This window comes from Theobroma cacao, chromosome 3 (assembly GCF_053813885.1).
Source record: "Theobroma cacao isolate CCN51 chromosome 3, ASM5381388v1, whole genome shotgun sequence".
Lineage (NCBI taxonomy): Eukaryota > Viridiplantae > Streptophyta > Magnoliopsida > Malvales > Malvaceae > Theobroma > Theobroma cacao.
In genome coordinates this window covers 45,969,485-45,989,860 of record NC_142641.1, presented here as the reverse complement: position 1 = coordinate 45,989,860, position 20,376 = coordinate 45,969,485, and the positions used below count along the sequence as shown (strand labels likewise).

General features: G+C 34.8%; 1 protein-coding gene across 3 annotated transcripts; it reads right to left on the bottom strand.

The window, feature by feature from the left end:
* Positions 1-10,648: 10,648 nt before the first annotated feature.
* Positions 10,649-18,156, bottom strand: LOC18606813 (Transcription factor jumonji (jmj) family protein / zinc finger (C5HC2 type) family protein). Of its 3 annotated transcripts, none has more exons than XM_007040626.3 (11): positions 17,476-18,156; positions 15,578-15,962; positions 14,680-14,836; positions 14,380-14,599; positions 14,056-14,109; positions 13,863-13,942; positions 13,496-13,773; positions 13,019-13,414; positions 12,534-12,940; positions 12,122-12,400; positions 10,649-11,510 (listed from the first exon to the last, which is right to left on the bottom strand). In XM_007040626.3, the coding sequence occupies exons 1-11, from the start codon at positions 17,476-17,478 to the stop codon at positions 11,151-11,153; spliced, it is 2,619 nt and encodes an 872-aa protein (XP_007040688.3). In that variant the 5' UTR covers positions 17,479-18,156; the 3' UTR covers positions 10,649-11,150. The 3 variants fall into 3 exon arrangements, with proteins under 3 accessions (XP_007040688.3, XP_007040689.3, XP_088660787.1); XM_007040627.3 differs by having other exon boundaries at positions 12,122-12,397; positions 17,476-18,155; XM_088804661.1 differs by lacking the exons at positions 14,380-14,599; positions 15,578-15,962; positions 17,476-18,156 and having other exon boundaries at positions 14,680-14,698.
* Positions 18,157-20,376: the final 2,220 nt, after the last annotated feature.

The following is a 20,376-nucleotide window of genomic DNA, read 5'->3' as shown; positions in this document are numbered from 1 at the left end:
ATATTTAAAAAAATAGCTTTAAGAAAAGCTCCTATAAGGAGCTTTTTTTTCTTTTTTCTTTTTAAATACAAGAGAATTTTTATTTTTATTTTAAAAATATCTTAATCTGTTAAAAATAATTACAATATTACTCTCTAAAAAAAGCCCTCTACGATAATTTTAATCAAAATTATAACTTATAAAAAGAAATTTATTAAACAACTTTAACTTAATTTTAAAAACTATTATTTTTCATAAGAGCTTCATAATAGCTTTTAAACTAGAAAAAAATCAGACCAAACAGGTTCATAAAAATCTCCCCTAATTGGCCCCGTTCTATACTTTGGCCATTAATTTAATTAATATTAAAAATTCAATATTTAGTGAGAAATGCAAAAAGTCCAAAAAAACTTAATTTGAGTTTAATTAATAGATCTCACAAGTGTATGGTAATGATTACATTCGAGTTTAATGACTTATTAATTATTCAAACTTAATAATTTGTTCACATTCGAGCTTAATGAATTATCATAATTGTGATTTGTTGAGTTTAATGAATTATTGTAATTGAGATTTTGTCAAACGTTTAAGGTAAAGATTGCGTCACGATGACAGCCCAAAATATAATGTAACTATTTAGGCAAGAGTAGAGCAAGTTGAATGAATTAGCTGAAGGGGAGATTGATTGAGGCAATATTGGCACAAGTTGGTCCTATTTGCTTGACCTCTTTTTGTCGGTAAATTACTTTGGTCTGTCAAATTAATCAAATCTACAAACTGGAATGACATTAGGTGTTTCCCAAATTCAGATAAAGTTGATCTTAACTTTTGACTTTATTTAATTTTTGATAACTTTATGCACCAATTTTTTTTAATATAAGCTATTTGTCATTTCATTCTTCTTCTTTTAAATTCTTTTACTAGTGTATTATCATCCTAGGGTGTTTTAATTGATGACTTAATAAGCCGAATTAACGGGTCTAATTAAGCCGATGCTAACACTGTAAAGTTATTCACCCGTGTAGGGAGTTGACGTGTAAGGTTTTAGTTTACGACAGATCTATCTATCTATCTATCTATATATCTATATATTATTATTATTATTATTATTTTCTTAATTAATTACAATGTTTTATGTATACAGAATACAAATTTGGGCCTAATTACATCAAAAGCCAACCTTTGATTTAAAGAAGGTATAAGAAAAGGCAAATGTTGCTAAATTCATAAAATATATTTTATCTAAGAAAATATGAATAGTAAATTTTGTACCTATGGAAACAGTAAGAATAATGATAAGTGCATTAAATTAATATCTCTAAAAAAGAGCAAACAGAACAGAGTGGAACCTTCTTAGAACAATTGTCTATGATTCATCCATAATTTAGGTATTCGAGTTTGTTTATAATTATTATAATTTTTTTTGAAATTTGAGTTTGTTTATAATTAATTCATACTTTAGGTACTTTCCCCAAATCAGTCGAGTTTGTTTGCTTTATAGAGGAAAAGGTCAGCCCTTCCCACATCAACCCTTTATTACTTGGCGCACAAGTGATTGGCATACCTAACCACATCCCCAACATGTGCCATTAGGCATAGATATATAAGGTAGAGAAAATTACTAACATTGGAAAAAAATTTATTGGGTTCCTAAGACAATGATTTCATGTCCATGCTTGCTCTGCCATTGGTAAGTGCTTGGATTGCAATTCATGGGTTTTGGGTGCATGGGTGGAGTCTACTATTCATGGTCAATTCTCAAATTCCGAGAAGAATACGAGAGAGATTTTATTAAAGTTCTTAAATTTAATATAACCGCACTCAATCTCAATTGAAATTTACATTAAATTAGAACAAAATTTCTCTAAAATGATGGGTTTCGTATTATAAATTACATTGCAAAAACATGGAATAAAAAAACTTTACTTAAAATGAGAAAGAGAAGGATGAAGGTATTGATCTTCCTCCCTTGCTTGATCAATTTCAAAAAGGTTTGATATTAATGGCAAAAAAACAGGAAGAAACCCTTGAAATGTATATTGAACTTTGACACTAGATTTGAGTTGAATAGCACGCAAGGCAAGTTTTTGGCCCTCTTTTCATGAAAAAGGTAAAGACAATTATCTGTTGAAGCATGTATAGAAAGACGATTCAAAGCTTTTTTGGCACTTTTGTTAACCCACCGTGTGGGCTATGAGACATCGATGAGCATTACCATTGCTTCTTCTTTTTGGGGTCATCATCCTCCTCCCAATATCCATGGCTTTCCTTCGGAATAAACTTTGGGTCCCAACTCAGATTCATTTAACAGACAGTCAAAACATTCAATCAGCAGCAAACACATTCATTAGACTCTCAAAGTTAACCCCTTTTTGGCTTCAAAAAATATAATTTTGAGTACATCTCACTCATCCCATCATGTTGTTATCATATCCTACGACAAGCATTTGTCTAAGAAACTTAATCCATGGGGATCACAGATTCCTTTTTTCACAGTATATTTGGAGTTCGAAAAGAAATTAATAAAGTAATTAAACAGTAAATGTCTGTGTTTTGTTACCCGTTTGCTGATTTTGTAATCTCTTGATTGTTTAATAAATATTGTACTAACAATAATATTATAATTGGTGACAGAAAATGCTTATTTAGAGTTGGTATTAGACATCTTGGTGGGGTTGGGGAAGGGTCCAAATTGTTCCAAACATAATGCTACCATAAAGAAGAAGGGCCACTAACACATAGATTGAAAATTAATCATATAAAATGTTGCAAACATTGAGGCATTGGGTTGTCTTTACCCTGCTCATTTTGAAAATGAGGCATTTCATTGTCTCAACCCTTGCTCATTGCAATGCCCATAAAACCTTGAGATCAACAAGACACCATGGGGGCTTGCAAAAAAAAAAAAAAAAAAAGAAGAAGCATTTTTTATCATAAAAATTCTTATCCATTGAGAAACACTTCACCCGATATTTAATTTCGATAATTTTTTAACAGAATATTAATGAATGGATCTCGCTTCGAAACAATCCCACCATCCCAAGTGGCACCTCATCCGATCGTCGGATCAAGGAAATTCATAATTAAACAAAAAAGATTCCCAACAAAAATTAAACCTAGGGTTCCCGACAGCATTGGAATCAATGTACTAAACATACAATTTTTTTTTTGGTTTATTAATTGCATGTTTTGTGATTCGAAATTTTCTTTTAATACATAAATATTGCAGCTACCGACACAGAGAGAACAGAAATAGAAGACTGACAATTTTGTTTTCTGTAGCAATTGAATTGATCTTATACATATCATTAAGGAGGGGATTAAAGTAATGGGATCAATGTCAACCCATTCCTCGGGAATGGTAATTAAAGCTTAAGAAACATACGTGTTTTGAGGAATTTCTTCTCTTTTTTAAAGGAAGATTTGTAGTTTGGAAGCATCTATCTTGGTCATTAAAGTTTACTAATCCTTGATCTTAGTTTTCCAAGGACATGGCTATAATTAGTGAGGTCAAGAAGGAATCTTACATTAATACCTCTAATATTATTTTAAGCTTTGTCTTGCTTGCTAAGGATGCTGATTTCTCTTCGGTGTTCTCATTTCTTGGCATTATATATTTAAGTATGTAGTAAGATGATCTATACCTATGTATATGATATTATATTTCTATTAGATATGAATTTGATCAATGGGCTCGAGACCATGCAGATAGGGTTTGAACCGAATTTTTACTAGCTTAACATTAAACCTGCGATAGCAAGATTTGAAAATTAGATTTTTGTTAATAATAAATAGCAACTGTTAAGTCAAGGTTAGATCGTTGATTAATTTTGAGATGTATTAGTTTGATTTTATCAAAAAATTACCAATCTAACCAAATCAACATGTTGTCATGTCTATGCACATGCAAACACATTACCACATTACCTCAACTTTACCCCTTTGTCATGATCTAAAAACATCAATTATACCATGTAGTAGCTAGTATTAACATGTGATATTGCAAACAAAAGCCCTGTTAACTGTGCTTTGCATCAGGATTTGACAAATATACCAAGATTTGAACCATAGGCCCCCCTATATGTTGGGGAATCACTGGATTTAAAAAAAAAATTAACCTGATAAGCAAAGGAGAAAGTACAACATATATACATATATATATATATGTATATATTTGCTTCAATTCCAAAGCCAAATTCCTCAAAGCTTCAACTTGTAGGAAACAGTGATGATTATCTGTCTCAAGTTCTATCAGAACTCGCAAGTGTCTCAAAGCTTCAAAAACACAGCATGTTTGGTTTGCAACATGTCTCAAGATCTGAGAATTACCAATGGCTGGAAATCCAATGGCCCACGCTTGAACTTGTGGTGTGGGAACGACCTGTTTTCTCCCCTAAATGCCATGATGCATCAACTCCGAGAGAATTTTGCTTTTATGAAATATCATCAACTCTAAACAATAATCACAGTGTTTTTTTTTTTTTTTTGGTTCTGCCTAATATTGACTGGTCGGATGAATGTAAGATCACGTGATCTCCTTCGTTAATGAGTCATGGAATGTGATGAATTGATTGTGACCAATGGGACTTGACCAAGAATAGTGTTTTGATTTAATCATAGAGGGGGTAGAAAATTATAATCATACCGACATGAAAAAATATCACTATTTCCTGGACAATATTTGTCACTCAAATTTGCAAATGGGTCAACATGTTTCCCTTTTGCTTCCCTAATTTTTTCCCTTTTCTTGTCCAAGGAAAAATCTTGAGTGTCTCGAAAGAATTGGATGAAACTGTTTCGTCAAAATTATTGATTTGAACTTAAAGACGTTAATTATTCTACGCGGTTCTTAAATTTATTCTTGTGAAAAGAAGAAAACTTGTGACTATCTTCTCCGCATACGCGTGCACAAACAGATTTATATACTTATAAATTTTCTATTAAAATTTTTGTTTGAGAAATTACGTCTTCTTTGAGCAAGATTAAATCATGCTTTCACTTGTTGTTGACCAAAAACTAATATTCTTCTCCCTTCTTTAATGCTGAAGAAATTGTTGAACTAGGAGAGTCTAGCTGTAATCAACTTTTCAGGCAATGATAGATTGGATATGCAAACAAGTCAAGCAACGATGAAAGTTAGACTATCAGGTTAGGAATTGATTGATAGATAATAAATATCAAGCAAGCCTGCCTTGACCAATAAAATCTTGTTCCAAATCGCTACTGGCCATAGCGAGAGTTTGGAAAACTGATCAGATCAGAGTTTCACCTTCACTGGTGAAACTAAAATAAAAATGGCTAGGATATTCAAGAAGAGCTGGTGAAACTAAAAGAATTCTACAACCATGGTTTTTATTATTTTTGGAAATTATTTTGTAAAGAAATGATTTTCAATGTATAATCCCAGATATATAACGTGTAAAATTTTACTCCTTCTGTCCCAAAATGAAGAATAAATCCCTTTTTTTTTTTTTGAAAAGTAGATTTTATTCATTCCCAAAATTAGAATGCCATTACATGTCTTTAATTTTATTAATAAAAGACTTCCATTGAAATAAAAAAGTCTAACTTTGGGTAGTAGAGCCCCATAAAATTACAAAAGCATCAGCCACTCAATAAGCTGATGGGAGTGACCTGAACAAAGCATCACCTCGGAACAAACCGTTATCCTTATCCCTGTTCAGGAACCTAAGAAAATCCTGCTATTATGATTTTAATGTTACAACAATGGTGATCTTTGGTAGGAACAAAGTACCCAGAACAGAGCTACAGGCAGGACACTTAACAAAAGTTAGGATTAATGTACATCAAACTTTTCTTAGTTCTTCTTCTTCTTCTTTCTACTTTTTACTCTTGACAATCAAAGGAAATTTTAACACATTATAAAGAAACACTCACCCACATGGAAATTAAAGAGAGAGAGAGGAAAAGAAAAGGTAACTCTAGAATATTGACATGCACATCAACTCAAAATCCCAAATAAGATATATATCCAACTTTTGAAATTCTTTTTGTTTCTTGATGCACAGGCAAATTTGGTGGTTGAGCTAGCTTCTAGCCTTAAAATCTCCATGTCCTTGTCCATGTGAGTGCATTGTTAAATATAATCAAAGGGGGAAAAAATAATAAAAGATTTTAATGTTTCTTCTATCTTTAAGGAATCTCGATATCAGGTTATCTCTGCTAGCCCCTTGTGTTTTTGTGAGAGGATTATCTCACACAAAACAAAAGCAAATGAGTTCTATAGCCAAATATTCATCCCACATACTCTTTTTTATCATGATAAGTGACATCCTCTTGTCTTTGAAGAACATTCTTATCAAAGTAAGAGGATTTCTTTTGGGCAATTTTCCAAGCAAACAAACCTAAGTGAATGGTGCACTTAAAGTTTGTAGATTTTGTTCCAAAATTTTACATATGGCAGTGGAGTTTTCCACTAGCATATGTTCTTCCTTTTCTTTATATGTATACAATCCTGTTCCCACCCCCAAATGAGGAACTTGGAAGAGGACATTTTTCCTTTTAAGACCCAAACCAATTACCTTTACAAAGTTGCAAGGTAAATAATCAAACTCCAAATGTCTTGATTGTGTTTACTCAGATAGCCTTGATTTAGATTCTCCTCCCTCTTTATTAGTTTATTACTTATTTAATTATTTTGGTTTAGATATGAGGAAAAAGCTAGCACTTGTTCCACTTTAAGATTTTTGGTCAAAATTAACCTCATCATACCCCTAGTGGCCATTTTTAGATTTTATGTTTAATCATTCATGTCTTTTTTTTATCAACCGATCACAAGGTAAGAAGTATTCTTAATCATCTTTTCTGGTTTATCTTACGTGCACGCAAAAACTTATGAACAATTTATCATTTAAAGTTTTTAATTCACGTTTATCATGCTCTCTGAATCTTTCATTTTTTTTAATTGGGGGAGGGGGATTCGAACCCCACTCTTTAAGTAGGGGGATAATACACCAATCAGTAAGTCAAATGCTCGAGTGCCTTTGAATCTTTTATATTTGCTTTTTATTTATGGCCTTTTTTTTTGGAATTATACATATTATATATATACAACTTAAATAGTATCTTTGAGCTTAGTCATTGAGTAGCTGGCAACTTTGAAGGAGCAAAAGGGCTATGGGATAATATTAAAAGTATAATTAGTGGAAGAGTTGCATAATTAATATTCCCTAAAATTTAAAAAAAGACTTGAAAAAGAGAGCTCGAAAGGAGAAATGATGGGGGGTGGTTCTTTCCTTATAAGAAACACAATATATTCTTAAGGAACTTGACCACACTTTAAAAAGAAGATTTTTTGCCCTTAATCAAACCCCCCAAAAATCAAAGGACTTAAAGTGGTAAGAGGCACCTTTTTCTATTTGAGTAGAAGCTAGCAATAAGTATAGGATCCTAATTGCAAAAAATATATATATAATAAAAAAATTAAACGAAAAGTGGAAACATTTTGAATCTTTTCCAACGACTTGGAGCAAAAGGGAAAGCCTAGATAAGTGCCCTACAAATCTAGAGAGACTAGTGATTGAAAGAAATTTGTAGATTTTGACAAGAACCCATTAACATAATTTCTTTTCTTTATTTTTATTTTTATTATTTTTATTTTTTTTGGGTTTTTGCTTTTGTTCCTTTTTCTCATTCCATATGAATATTTTTTCCTTGGTTTTCACTTTGTTGCAATGCATTTCCACAGTTTTATTCTTTCTCAAATAAAGGTGGAAATGATTAATTTGGGAAGGGGGCTTTGGTCCCACTAACCTTAAGACACACTCAATCCAATCACAATGGAATATGGTGCTCCTTTTTGGGAGGTCAAGGTAAAAAAGGATGTAGGCTCCCACCTAATAGGAACACTTTGCCCCACTCTTTTTCAATCCTTTCTTTGATTTCGTTCATACCCTATTTCTATTTCCTACCATTAATTAATTATCTTTCTATTCTTTCCTCCTCCTCCTCCTTCTTCCTCTCCTCCTCCTCATATCATTCTTTTTCTTTTAGCCATAGAGAGTGAGAAAATAACAGTTTTGGAGCCCTTCATGGCAAACCTAATAGTTTAAAAGATTGAAATTTCTAATGTACTCTTCTGAGGGATGTAAATTCCTGATCATTAAATAAGTGTTCATAAATTATGGTACAACTACTGGTAAACCAACCTAGCCAACGTGGAGGGGACCAAATTGCCCAATAGGCAATGGGATTGCCCACCCTATATCCCTCCATTTACTCTCATCACAATAATTTTGCTTGGTCAAATACATAAACCCAGAAAACCATACAAAGGGTTCAGGTGTTTTCCTTCAGAGATGGTGAATAATGCAAATTAATATGCAAACAATTCTTTCAACTTACAGCATCATATTTATGCTGGCAGATCAGTCGCAGTACTCTTTGCTCATCGACTAAAAAAGGTTCTTCCACCTAACCTAATGAACCCTACGATGTAATAATTGAGTAATCCCTAAATTTTGAAGACAGTCATCCAATTTAAAATATACCGATAATAGGTGAAAGGATTTATGTTATATGTATCACAATTTCAATATTTCTCCTTCACACGTAAGTATAACAAATTTATATCACATGATATGAATCACAGAAAAATTTATAGAAAGATAAACTAATAATGACAACGCTTGTTTTGATATCATTGTTGAATTTTTAAGACGGGTATCAAACCTAAAACCAATTGTTATTGCTTTGCAGATGGAAAGTGGAACTAGGAGTATTTATTAGTGCTTTTTCTTCTCTTTTTCCTTGTTATCAACAATCCTAGCAATAGCATGTTGCTGGGTGTACTCTTTCAATTCGGTTGTTTATCATTAAGAACGTACGAATCCCCAGCTATAAGACAAGCAATGTGGGGTTAATTTGACCATGACAACAGTCTTTGGACTTGGCTTGCTTTCAAGATGTTTATTTGCAATGCCCAAACAGCTATAAAGCTAAAAAGTTATGGGACTGAAACATAGTTTTAGGGGGGTGGAAGGGTGCCCAATTGCTGTGAATATATCTCATTACTGTTGCATTGTCAATTATGGTGAAACGGGCACCTTTTGCCCATCATTACTAAATTGGGGCATGGCATCCAAGTTTGTTGGCATAGATTTAACCTATGTTTACCAAATTAAAAATCGTTACATCTTCCACACTAGGTGAAAGAATGGAGGATGTTTCTTTTGGTTTTCTCTCCTCTCCTTTTCATGGATGCCTTTTGCCCTTTTTTTTTTTTTTTGGTAATTTGTAATTTGTTTTTTACTTGGCGAGAGAAGTACGATGGATGATGTGCCTGGAAACTTGGGCTCTAAATTCCATGGCTAAACTCTGATTTGAGTGGGTTGACAAGGGTTTTGGAGAAGTGGGTAGCAGGGCCCATTATGGTGAAGGTTGCTGTCATCTACCAAGGCAAAGAATATGCAAAGGAAAGAAAATGTAAAGGTAATTTCTTGTTGTGTTCCCACGGTTGGGCGGAGGAATCTTTTTAGTCCCAGAGATCTCACTATCTCAGGATGTAGTTGAATAAAGACAATCAAATAAAGATGATTTGGGCCAAACGAAATAAAAAAGAAATGGAGGAAAAATTTTGTCCTAATAGATTCCACCTAATAACAAGAAAATTCTTCACATGAGCTTATGACAAAGGCCTTTTTTTACTCACTCAATTTTGTTTTTTCCTTTTCTTTTCTTTTGAGTACCAATTATATGCTTTCCCATCTGGGTTTAACTTTCAACTACCAAACTCAACTTGCTTCCATGCAGACACCCGAGGATCCAAAGGCTGAAACAATTCCATATGTAAAATGACTCGCTCGACGACTGTAAACCCAAGAGCCTTCTTTGAGCAGAGAATTTTACAGGAACTAGACATCCAAGGTAGCATAGCCCAAGCCCCCTGGCCCGTTCAACCGCGGCCCGTTCACCTCCCCGTTTTCTTTCGGCTGGGGTGCAGAGAAGATCAAACAAGCCAACTAAAGACAAAAATCCCATCTTATCTTCACAATCTTTGTATCCACATCACCACGTTCTCAATCCCAAACATCACGCGGAAAAAAAAACCCATCGACATTGCTATTGCCAACTCACTATTGACGCAAAACAAAAATCTACTGGAGACATTGGAAAGCAAAAGAAGAGTGGAAATCTCAACGTCATGAAGAATGGAACAAAACCATGTCCTACCGTGCTTTGCGGATAGAATTAAAAAAGAATGTGGCAACCATGGCATTGTCGCAACTCAAAACAGGACAGTGGTCCAGAGGAGGACCCTGGCACTGCCGCAATTGCTTCGTTACAGATGCAACAGAAAAAGGCCCATATCACGACCCCAGGAAAAAGAAACAATACCTCCGCCTCCCCATGGGCCCCCACCCCCTCCAACCCCCCTTTTGCTTTCCCCAGTAAGTTCCAAACAAACTACATAAGGAAAAGTCCGCTGATGGCTTACGCCCGCAAAAACACACCCCCCCACCCCCACCACCACCCGACCCGAGCTAAATACTCTAACATCGCAGGACCATCCGACATTGCAAGTTGCAGCTTACTGTTGCCCCACAATCCTACAACCAATAGACAAGATGCTGGACTTTTCGTCGCTGCCAATGAGTAGTAGACATGAACATCTCATTCACAAATAATCAAGTAATGACAATAGTAAAGATTTGAGAGAAAAGAGAAAGGGCATTTCTCTGCATTTTATTTTAAGTAGTATACACTGCTACAAAAAGAATAACGAACCTAGCAGGGGAAGCAGCAAAGGTTTTAAATTTTGAGGAAACAGTGGGAATGCCCACTTCCCTCTGTAAGAATTAATTTTTGACTGATGGAATCAAATTTACAAAAGTTACTAACCCAAATTTTTCTACTTCCTTTTTTTCAGCTTTTGCAGGAAGGTTCTCCTGCCAAAGAAGGAAAAACACCCCGGCCCGAGAACCACAAGAATCACTGCACGTGCAAATCGTCCCCAGTTTCTGAGGCCTGCACAAAGAATAAAAATTGTCCTACGCTTGGTTAATCTTCGCTGCATCTCCCTGAATCAATAAATTTGGATTTTCTGTGTTGTTAGAACTCCATTTTAGAGGGAATGAAGTTAGCAAAGTCAGGCTCCAGATGATGATGCACACCAACCAGATTTCTCATCAGTTTCTGCAAACCTATCAACTTCAATCCAATCTGCTTTCTGAACCTAGGGATGTTGGGCCTCTGACTTTAAGGCGCTTTGGCCCAATCTCTAGAGGAGGAGTTTCCCTCGTGCTCTTTCCAAACTCGTGGTGGAACCTATCATATCTCTGGTGCTCTCGCTGCCTACTCATTGTTTCCTCGTTGCCCAACTTCTTATACTTGATAGAAATGGGAAGGGCGCCTCCTCTTCCAAACCTCTCCTTCACAGCATTCTCTGGAGCTTCTTTACAGTCAGAAGTGGAATTAATATTGCGACTTGGTTCATCAGTTCTGCAGCCTTCAGACGATGTTGATTGCCCACATCTTCCTTCGTGTTGGAGTTTCTTTAATCGTTTGAGCCCCTGTTCATATCAAACAAAAGTATGAGGACATACAACTCAAGTAAAAAGCTGAACAATGCCAAATACGAAATGATAACACAATAGTCAAATTCAAGACCATCACTATAATAGTTGAAACATCATCAACTGCTGTATCTTTTTTTTTTTTTTTTTTTTTGAAACATAACTGCTGCATATAACTGATATTGAATCAAAAGCTAGCATCGTATTTTTCTCTTTGGCCAAAGCTAGCATCATAGTTTGTCATCCTTTAACAAGCCGTTTACCAGATTCACTCGAGGCTAAAAGCAAATTGCTAATGAGAAGCTTTTGTAAGGTAAATCTATAGCACCCCAACAAATAATTATGAACATCAAATATTAGCAAAATGATTAAACACTTCAAACACAACTTAAATTTCCATGCACAAATTACCTCCCAATGATAAGTCACATTTAAGGCTAAAATAAGGTTTTTTTATAGTCAAATACCTTGTAGAAATTGCATGAAGAAACACATTAAATAAATTTCAACTTGTGACTCTAATAAATAGTTTTCAATTTTTATTTGTAAAAAGGCACCACTGAAGGTTAAGTCTGCAAATTTACAACAATAGAATTTTATAATTATACCTGGTGTTCACAGTTCTTTGATGACATGGTGTCATTTGCATTTCTTTTCTCAATCTTCAAAAATGAACGTCGTTTAACCCTAAATATCTCTGAATCGGACCCATCACTGTCTTGGTCCACTGTAGACCTACTCTCTGGTTCATGAACATTGCCATGATGGTTACCTGGACGATCTTCACGACACAAACAGGATGCAGAAGATTCATATGTATTTCGAGAGACTTCTTCAGAGAACCCTTTACCATTAGTGTTTCCTAGGTTAGCTAGCCCCTGTACCTGCTTTACATACAAATAGCAAATGTTCACTTACGGCAGGAGCAGCAGCTCAAGTACAGACATAAAAAAGATTAAAATAATTCAGGCATCAGCCTAACAAATTTAGATACTCAGCAGGCAGAGAGCTGGATCTTACATTTTTAGGAGAGGATCCAACTTGCTCCACAAATGAACAGATTGTTGATGCAGCAAAAGAAGAGAATGCATCTGTCAGTTCAGCTCGAAAATTACCAGTGTCATGACTCATTTTAGGCTGTATATGTTCTAGTGGTTGACCCGTAGTTGTACTTATTGCAGCAATCTCAGGATTCAAAACAACACTAATGTCACAATATGGAAAGTATCCATCTTCTACATCAGTCTGGAACAAATTTGACAGTGGATATGAATACAAGTCATCACCATTTTCAGCTTGTTGCTCAATCTCTTTTGATATGACATCTTCCTGCTCAAACTTCTGGGCCACAGCTTCCATCTCTGCTACATCATCCCTCAAGAAAAGACCATGATAGCCCCCACATGGGAAGCCAAGTGACTTAATATCTGCACAAGGCAATCAGAATCATCATAAGACAAAATTACATATCAAAGGGAAATTACCAAAATAAAGCAGGAGATTACCATGTCGCAGGCAAATAGGATGAGAGTAACAGCTGCAGTTAATGAAAGCAACATAGCAGTCACGTTTGCACAGAGTGCAGACAACAGTTCTATAATAATTTGGAGATATACTGCTGCATGCCCTTGATTTCATGACAGACCAACGTGCCCGGTGCAGGAAACGCATCAGCTTTACAAATGAAACCTTAATGGAATGATGAGAGGCCAAATCTGCCGCTGAATATTCCAAATCTTCCAGTTCTAAACTTGTATTGAGAAGCATAGCTTCTTTGCACAGAAGTTCCTCGTGAGGAAGGAGAGGCACCCTGTTGAGATGTGCATAACGCAAGCTCGCTACAGCCCCCAAAGGAAACCAATCACCAACAGCAAAGTTCACAGCCTCACCGCAGTTGAAACCTAAATGATTACAGTTAGTAACATATTCATCGAATTCTGCTAAAGAAGACTGAGAACAAGTTCAGAAGAAGTATGCCATACCATGACTGAATCCAGCATGATAAGCTCTTGGAAAGGTAATTACAAACTCCCCAGGCTTCTGCACAGCCTTGTAGACAGGAACATCATGTTCCAACAAAATATTTGGAGGAAACAGTGTCGTTTTACCCAAAAGCACATCAAAAGCTCCATCTTCACCATCAGTTGATAGGATATCATTAGTGTAGACATGTTCCTTGACAACCTTCTCAAATTTTAAAGCAGCATGACCAGGTATGCCATACCAAGTTTTTGAAGCCCCACAGTGATGATAATTAATGCTGCCACAAAAGAAGAAGAAAGCAATTACTTAAAAGAATATAAAGAAAGCAAACAAACGGAAAGGAATTTAATGTTTGATAACTTTTACCTATACAAATAATGATCTTCCACGTGCCAAGCAAAGATACTAAACAGCATTCCAATGTAAAGCATGGGGTCAGTTACTCCCTGAAACAAACATCAGTTCAATAGAATAGGACCAGACATGTGAGCATATCAATCCTACATATGTATATAGTGCCAAAATTCAGAAAATAAGGAAATTTTGATCATTTCATTACCGGAATTGCTGTTTCAAGAAGACGCAAAATGGACTTGGGCAGCCGTGAGAGTTTCTAAAATCAAACAAAAAGAAGTACATAAGAACCAATTGAACCACAATCCAGAAAAGAGATAGAGCCAATCATAATAGCACTAACATCAAATATTGCTTCCTCAGTTCCACTATCTCTCTCTATCCAAATCAGCTATACAACACGATAGCAATTTTACTTTTCTTTTCTAAAAGTTTACTGTCATAGTAAAATTAAGCAACCAGGCCTCCATCTAAAAAACATTTTTAAAAAATAAAAGACAAAAGAGATGAATAGTACTGAATTCAACACCTTCAAATTCCATTTGCTAGTTCCAAGCGGGTCACTGGGAGAAGAAGAAAAGGCACTACCCTCAACATCACAAGCATATTCAACACTTTCTATCTTCCCACAAGCAATTTCATGCCAAAATTCTTTTTCCATGTATGTTGCAGGAAGACAACCAGCACTACAATATCTACGAGCAAACACCTTGTTCGCCATTTTCTCGAAATCACGAAATGTATAATTTCTGAAAAGTCATGCTCACATTCAAAACCAGAAAAATACTCAAGGCAGAAATTAACATTTGTTTCAAGGTAGAGAGCTCACCTTCCACTCATGAAAAAGGTCACTCTGTCATCGGTATCCCACTCAGCAAGACGAAGAGGCTGTACTCTAGTTGTGAACTTGAATCCAACATTCTCCTTCATCAATACAACTCCAGCAGGAACAGTAGCACTTAAAGGGGAAATGATCTTGCATATACCTGAGAATTAATGAACAAATATTAAAAATGCTTCAGCATTTATTTATTACAAGAAGGCAATTTTTAACAATTTTCCTTCAAAATCCGAGCATTCATATCCCTTCTACAGTTGGTTCTTGTGTAATATCATCAGATAAAATAAAAGTAAAACTAGGTCCAATATTTGGAAAGACCAATTTCTCTGGACCAGTGTGTCAAATTAGTTAACTAACATTTCTTCAATAAATACAGTTGAATACAAGCCTGAAAATTAATTCAAGTGGATCGATTTATTCCCATATTTCTATTTGTGCAAGACATGAGAAGCAAAAGATATTATTGCAATTAATAATTTAAAATATTAAAAAAAAAAAAAAAAAACCTTCCACAATAGATGTGTAGCATGAAGACAAGTAGTACCACAAAGATGAAACAGCATGCAGAGCTTTTTTATTTCTACAAAGGATCTTTAGTCTTCCCTTCATAAATTCATTCAGTCACTAGAAAAACAACATTTGACCTCAAATCCTACCAAACAAAAAGTTATAGGCACAAAAGCCTCACAAAAATGCAGTAATTTAACCATGTGAAAACATAAACCATAGATATGAAAGCATCATATTTTTCCATTTCCAATTTTCTTCTAGGATTAATTTTCTACACCTTTAACCAGGGTTGAATGGGGTGGGTTGGCATTGGGCTTTGGAAAAAGAAAGCACTCAATTTGTTAAAGACAGAGGGTAAAAGCACAGAAGGTGGTACCATATTTTGAAGCTTCAGGAGCTATCTGCTGCAAATAAACCAGAGGATCTTCAAACTCTTCCTTTGTAGGGCAGTATACAGGACATTCTGGAATTTTCTCTGTCCATTCTAGATCACTAGTGTCAAACTTATTGACCTTCCGCTTTGAAAAGACGTCCCTCTCACTTGAAGCACCATTTGAACTAGAAATAGATTCTGCATTCCCAGGTAATCTCATTCCACATGATGCTGAAACTCTCAAAGCATCTCCTCCACTTCTAGCCATCAGATTTGTCACACCAGATGTCCCAGAGACAGTTTCTGATTTTATTCGCTGAAGCCTTTTACGCTTCAGAAACTCTAGCCCATTTTTTGCCTCTTTAGACAAACACACCCTTCCTTCCACCTGCCAAAGAAGCAGAGAAACAAATTAAAAAATCATATATAAGTACATAGAAACAAAGATAGCAGCGGATTTGAAAAACACATAATAACAATATGAAAGCAGCCTCAACATTACCCAGATACAGTTAGATACTTCTACTTTTCATTTGTATCAGCACCTAATTACTATCCCAGTGACCTTCATTCGTGTCCATGCAGCTACAATGTTCATAATGCACTAAATGCACACAGTCAACACCATAATTTTACAAAGTTTTCAATAAGTTACAGCTTCATTAGTGCAAAATCTGCAGCAGATTAACTACTATCCGCTTACTCATGAAAAGCAAAATTTTCAACATAACAAGTTTTCTAAATACTTCGGGTATATTTGTTTGCATCATTCTCTACCAAAAATAAGTGGAATATAAACAACCTATTCTAGTCAAACAATCAAAGATCATTACAAATCAGAGCAATAAATCAGGTAACCAAATTATGATGCGAAGGCCCAATCCAGTCCATGTATAAAACAACAAGTTACAGCACGATAAAAGTTAGTGAAAAAGCATCTACAGCCATGTTTCAATCACCATCACTAGACTAGACTCGTCATCCAGTAATTAAAACTAAAAGGGGAACCAAGTTCATACATAAACAAGACGGCCAAAACTCCAAAGGATAAATTTGGAAATATGCAATAACCATTTGTAGCCAAAACTGAGAATGTGAAACCAAAAAGCCGACACCAATCTGAACCAGGAAAATTTCTAAAGCATACAGAAGACAGATGGTTGACTGAATCTTAATCAAATCAATGGCCCAAGTAATTAAATTCACAACCCCAAACTTTCCATTAAAAACGCGAGTCAAAGGTTTACGACCAGTTGAAAATATGCAGTCAAAATTTAGTAATTACCCCATGTTGAATCTTATGTCAAAAATCAGACAATTTCAACAATAATACACGGTGTTACTAGATCAACTTTTTAAATAAAAATAGTAACAATAAAACAAAATCCATTAATTTATTTTCAATCTTATCCACAGATTTAAAAACGTAGTCAAAATAAACTCTACCTCACGAATGAAGTTCAAGAAAACAGACATATAAATTCTTTTTTATAGAAAAATGAGGCATCCATCGTCTCCACGCAAAAGCCCTCGATAAAAATATCGGAAATAAAGTGTGTAAAATTTTAGTTGAAATTCTAAATTAAATAATAAAAAATGCAATTCATCTCCTCCAAAATGCATGAAACACTGTATTCATTGCATGAAGTTTTCATCGATGAAATTTTTTTTTCTAGAATTTAAAAATTAATTTCTAATTTTTTTTACAAAGATGCAGAACAAATCTAGGAAAACAGAAAAATCATGGAAAATTTTATAAAACGGTTTCACAATGTAAACATTGCTTAAGATCCGTACAAGTACAGGCAGAGTTAATAAAAATCTCGAAAAGTCGATTAAAAATCTCAAAAAATAAAAAATGAAAGAAAAAGAGAAAGAAATCATCAGAAGTATTAACGTACCATCTCATTCCGCAATGGTTCTTTGCACGCCTCCGTTTTGCAGCAATTCACCAAACGAAACAATCCAAAGGAGACAAGAAGGAAGAAACAACAAAAGCGCAAAATCAGCAAATACCAAACCCTAGATCACGATCTTCACCATTTGCTATTAAACCGAAACATCAAACGCCAACCAAACTCGCCACATTCTCACGACGCGCCGCGTACTCCGCCGGACCGAGTCAAACTCGAAGATCCAAATTTGAGCCACGATAAAGAAATGCTTAACATATAACAGGAAATGATCAATACCAAAGAGCTTAGTGGTTTTCCGGCGAATCAGAGACTCTACTCGCCGGTGAAAAGAGCTGTTTCCCGGCGGAGGGAGGCGGTTTTCCGACGAAATGTAAGAGAGAGAAACAATAAATGAGAAATGGAGAAAGAGAAAGAAGGAAAGGAAAAAGGGGAGGCTTAGAAAAGCGGAAAAGAACCAGCAGAGGATAATTTATACGTTTTATACTCCAAATATTAATGCTTTAGATGTGCTTTAATATTATTAAACCAAAAAATAATTAAGAAGCGTTAAATTAAAATATAAAAAAAATTAAAAATTAAAAGGAGTAAAGAGGAGGAGTTGTGAAGGAAAGTGGTGGTTGTTAGGTGGTTCAACCAAACGCCTTGCCGGCCAAAACCGCGTTTTTATTTTCCCTTTGCTCGCGTTTCGCTCGTTTTTAAGGAACCTTCCGTTTTTTTTATTATCCCCTTTTCATCTCATTACCCTTGACAAAATGTTTATTCCGGTAATTCAAAATTGTACATGCTGAAACTTTATGTTTCTTTAAGGGTATTCTTGTCAATTCACCTGGACGGTGTTATCGAAGACTTCTGGTCCCTGTTTCGGTCAGAGGAAAAGAAAGAGTCTGGAAGGATGAAACTCTCACGTGTACTTAGCACAGTATCTAAATGTGCATATTAATCGAATCCGGCCGTCGATCGAACTTAATCACAGAAGTTTAACGGTCAAAAAGTAACGAACTCCGTGGATTCGGGGATCCTAACTGGCATGTACTTGTTGCTTCAAACAGCTGAGTTGTACAGTAACAGTTTCACCTACCTTATAGTTAGTTAGGCTACCAGCGGAAAAGACAACCGCCTCCCCTCCAGATGGCCCTTTTCCTACGGAAAAGGAGGGCAGTTTCGACTTTATAGCATCATTCCGTAATGCGAGTGAACTACCAGGGAAAGCGTAACCAAACGTGACTCCACAAAGAAGCGTGAACTCGACACGTGGCCCAATCAGGGGGACAGGCAAAACACGTGGCAAAAGGAAGGTGCGGCGGATTTAGGCGCTTTCTGTGTTACTGTGGGTGGTGCCAGAACGGAAATAGCTGGCGGTTACAGCAGGGTATCACGCGACCATATGACCGGCCCAGGCTTTACTCTCTCACGAGGAATACTATGCCCCAGTTAAAATAACAACAGCCACCGTCCTTTCCGGTTTCCGGTTATATTTTTTTCTTTTTTTTTTACTATTGATATATCGCTTTTTTAGAGCTTCTTTTTCTCCTTTTTTTGAGAGGTTACGCGGGAGGTTGGTCTAATGATTAGTTTTCCACAGTTAGCGAAAGCGAAAGTTTGGCGGCTCGGCTTTTACACTCAGACTCAGTCAACTTTTTACGTTTATTGTAGTATCTACTGTCCAGCTCAGCTTCGCTTTTTAGCCGGCTTGAGTTTGAGTTGTTTTTTCTCCCCTTTTCTGTTTTGTAGACAAAATTTAAAACATGTTTAATTATTTGGTCAAAATTAACATGCAGTGCGAAAATACTGGAAAATAACCTTTTTCCTTTGCATTTGTACACGTGTAATCTTGGAAATATATATTTTATAGGATCATAATTTAAATTTAAAATAATTTCAAAGAAAAAAAGGAAATTTCATTTTTATATATTTAATTTAAAAAACCAATCAATTTTATAATTTTCTATATTTCATTGATTCATTGATAAGTACCACAAAAGTGAAATTGTACGATGAAAATTATGCATTGCAATTAAGTTAATTCAATTCAAATCATTAATGACCTAAATGTTTGGACTAAAGTGCTTTTTTTTTGTAAAAAGGGAAATAACTTAGATAAAATAATTACATCATCTTTGGTCAAATAGTATCAAACATATCTTCAAATAAATAAGTAAAAATATTAGTTTGAGGGTTATTAAAAACATGTAATTTCAATGATAAATTATCATGACACGTTATCATCTAATCGACATAAACAATCCCAATTTATTTTCAAAATTTGTTAACTCAAATGAATATTATTCATTTTAAACAAAATCTTTAGAAAGTATCATATTTTTAAAAAATAATTGAATATTAAATTTTATAAATAGAATTTTTATTTATTCACTTGCAAACGCAACATTTATTGTGTCATAAATACCAATAGCCCTGCCTCTTACCACTAGGTAATAGTTCTAAAAACTATTTTTATAATTAATACATTATCTTTTATTAAGTGATAAAAAAATAACATTTCACTTAATCTTAACAAAACATATAATATTCTATACACTATGACTTAATTAGATAATAATACATTATAAATGTGCAAAGATAAAAGTGTGTATAACATTTTATTAGCGAGATGGTGACATTTAATTTATTGTAAACGTATAAAATTTATATAATGTATCGAATACATACTGATAAAATTAAACCGAGACAGTACTTTCAAAAACTTTTTGACTTCTCATTTGATTTTAAAGATTTTTCAAAAGCAAAATCTAACAGCAAAAACCAAATATATTCGGTAGATTTGTTTTACTACCAAAAAGATTCAAATCAAAGGAGAAGATGGAGAAAAAGGCAAAACCCAAAGAAGAAACTACTGTACTAAATTAATTGTGTTCACACCAGTTA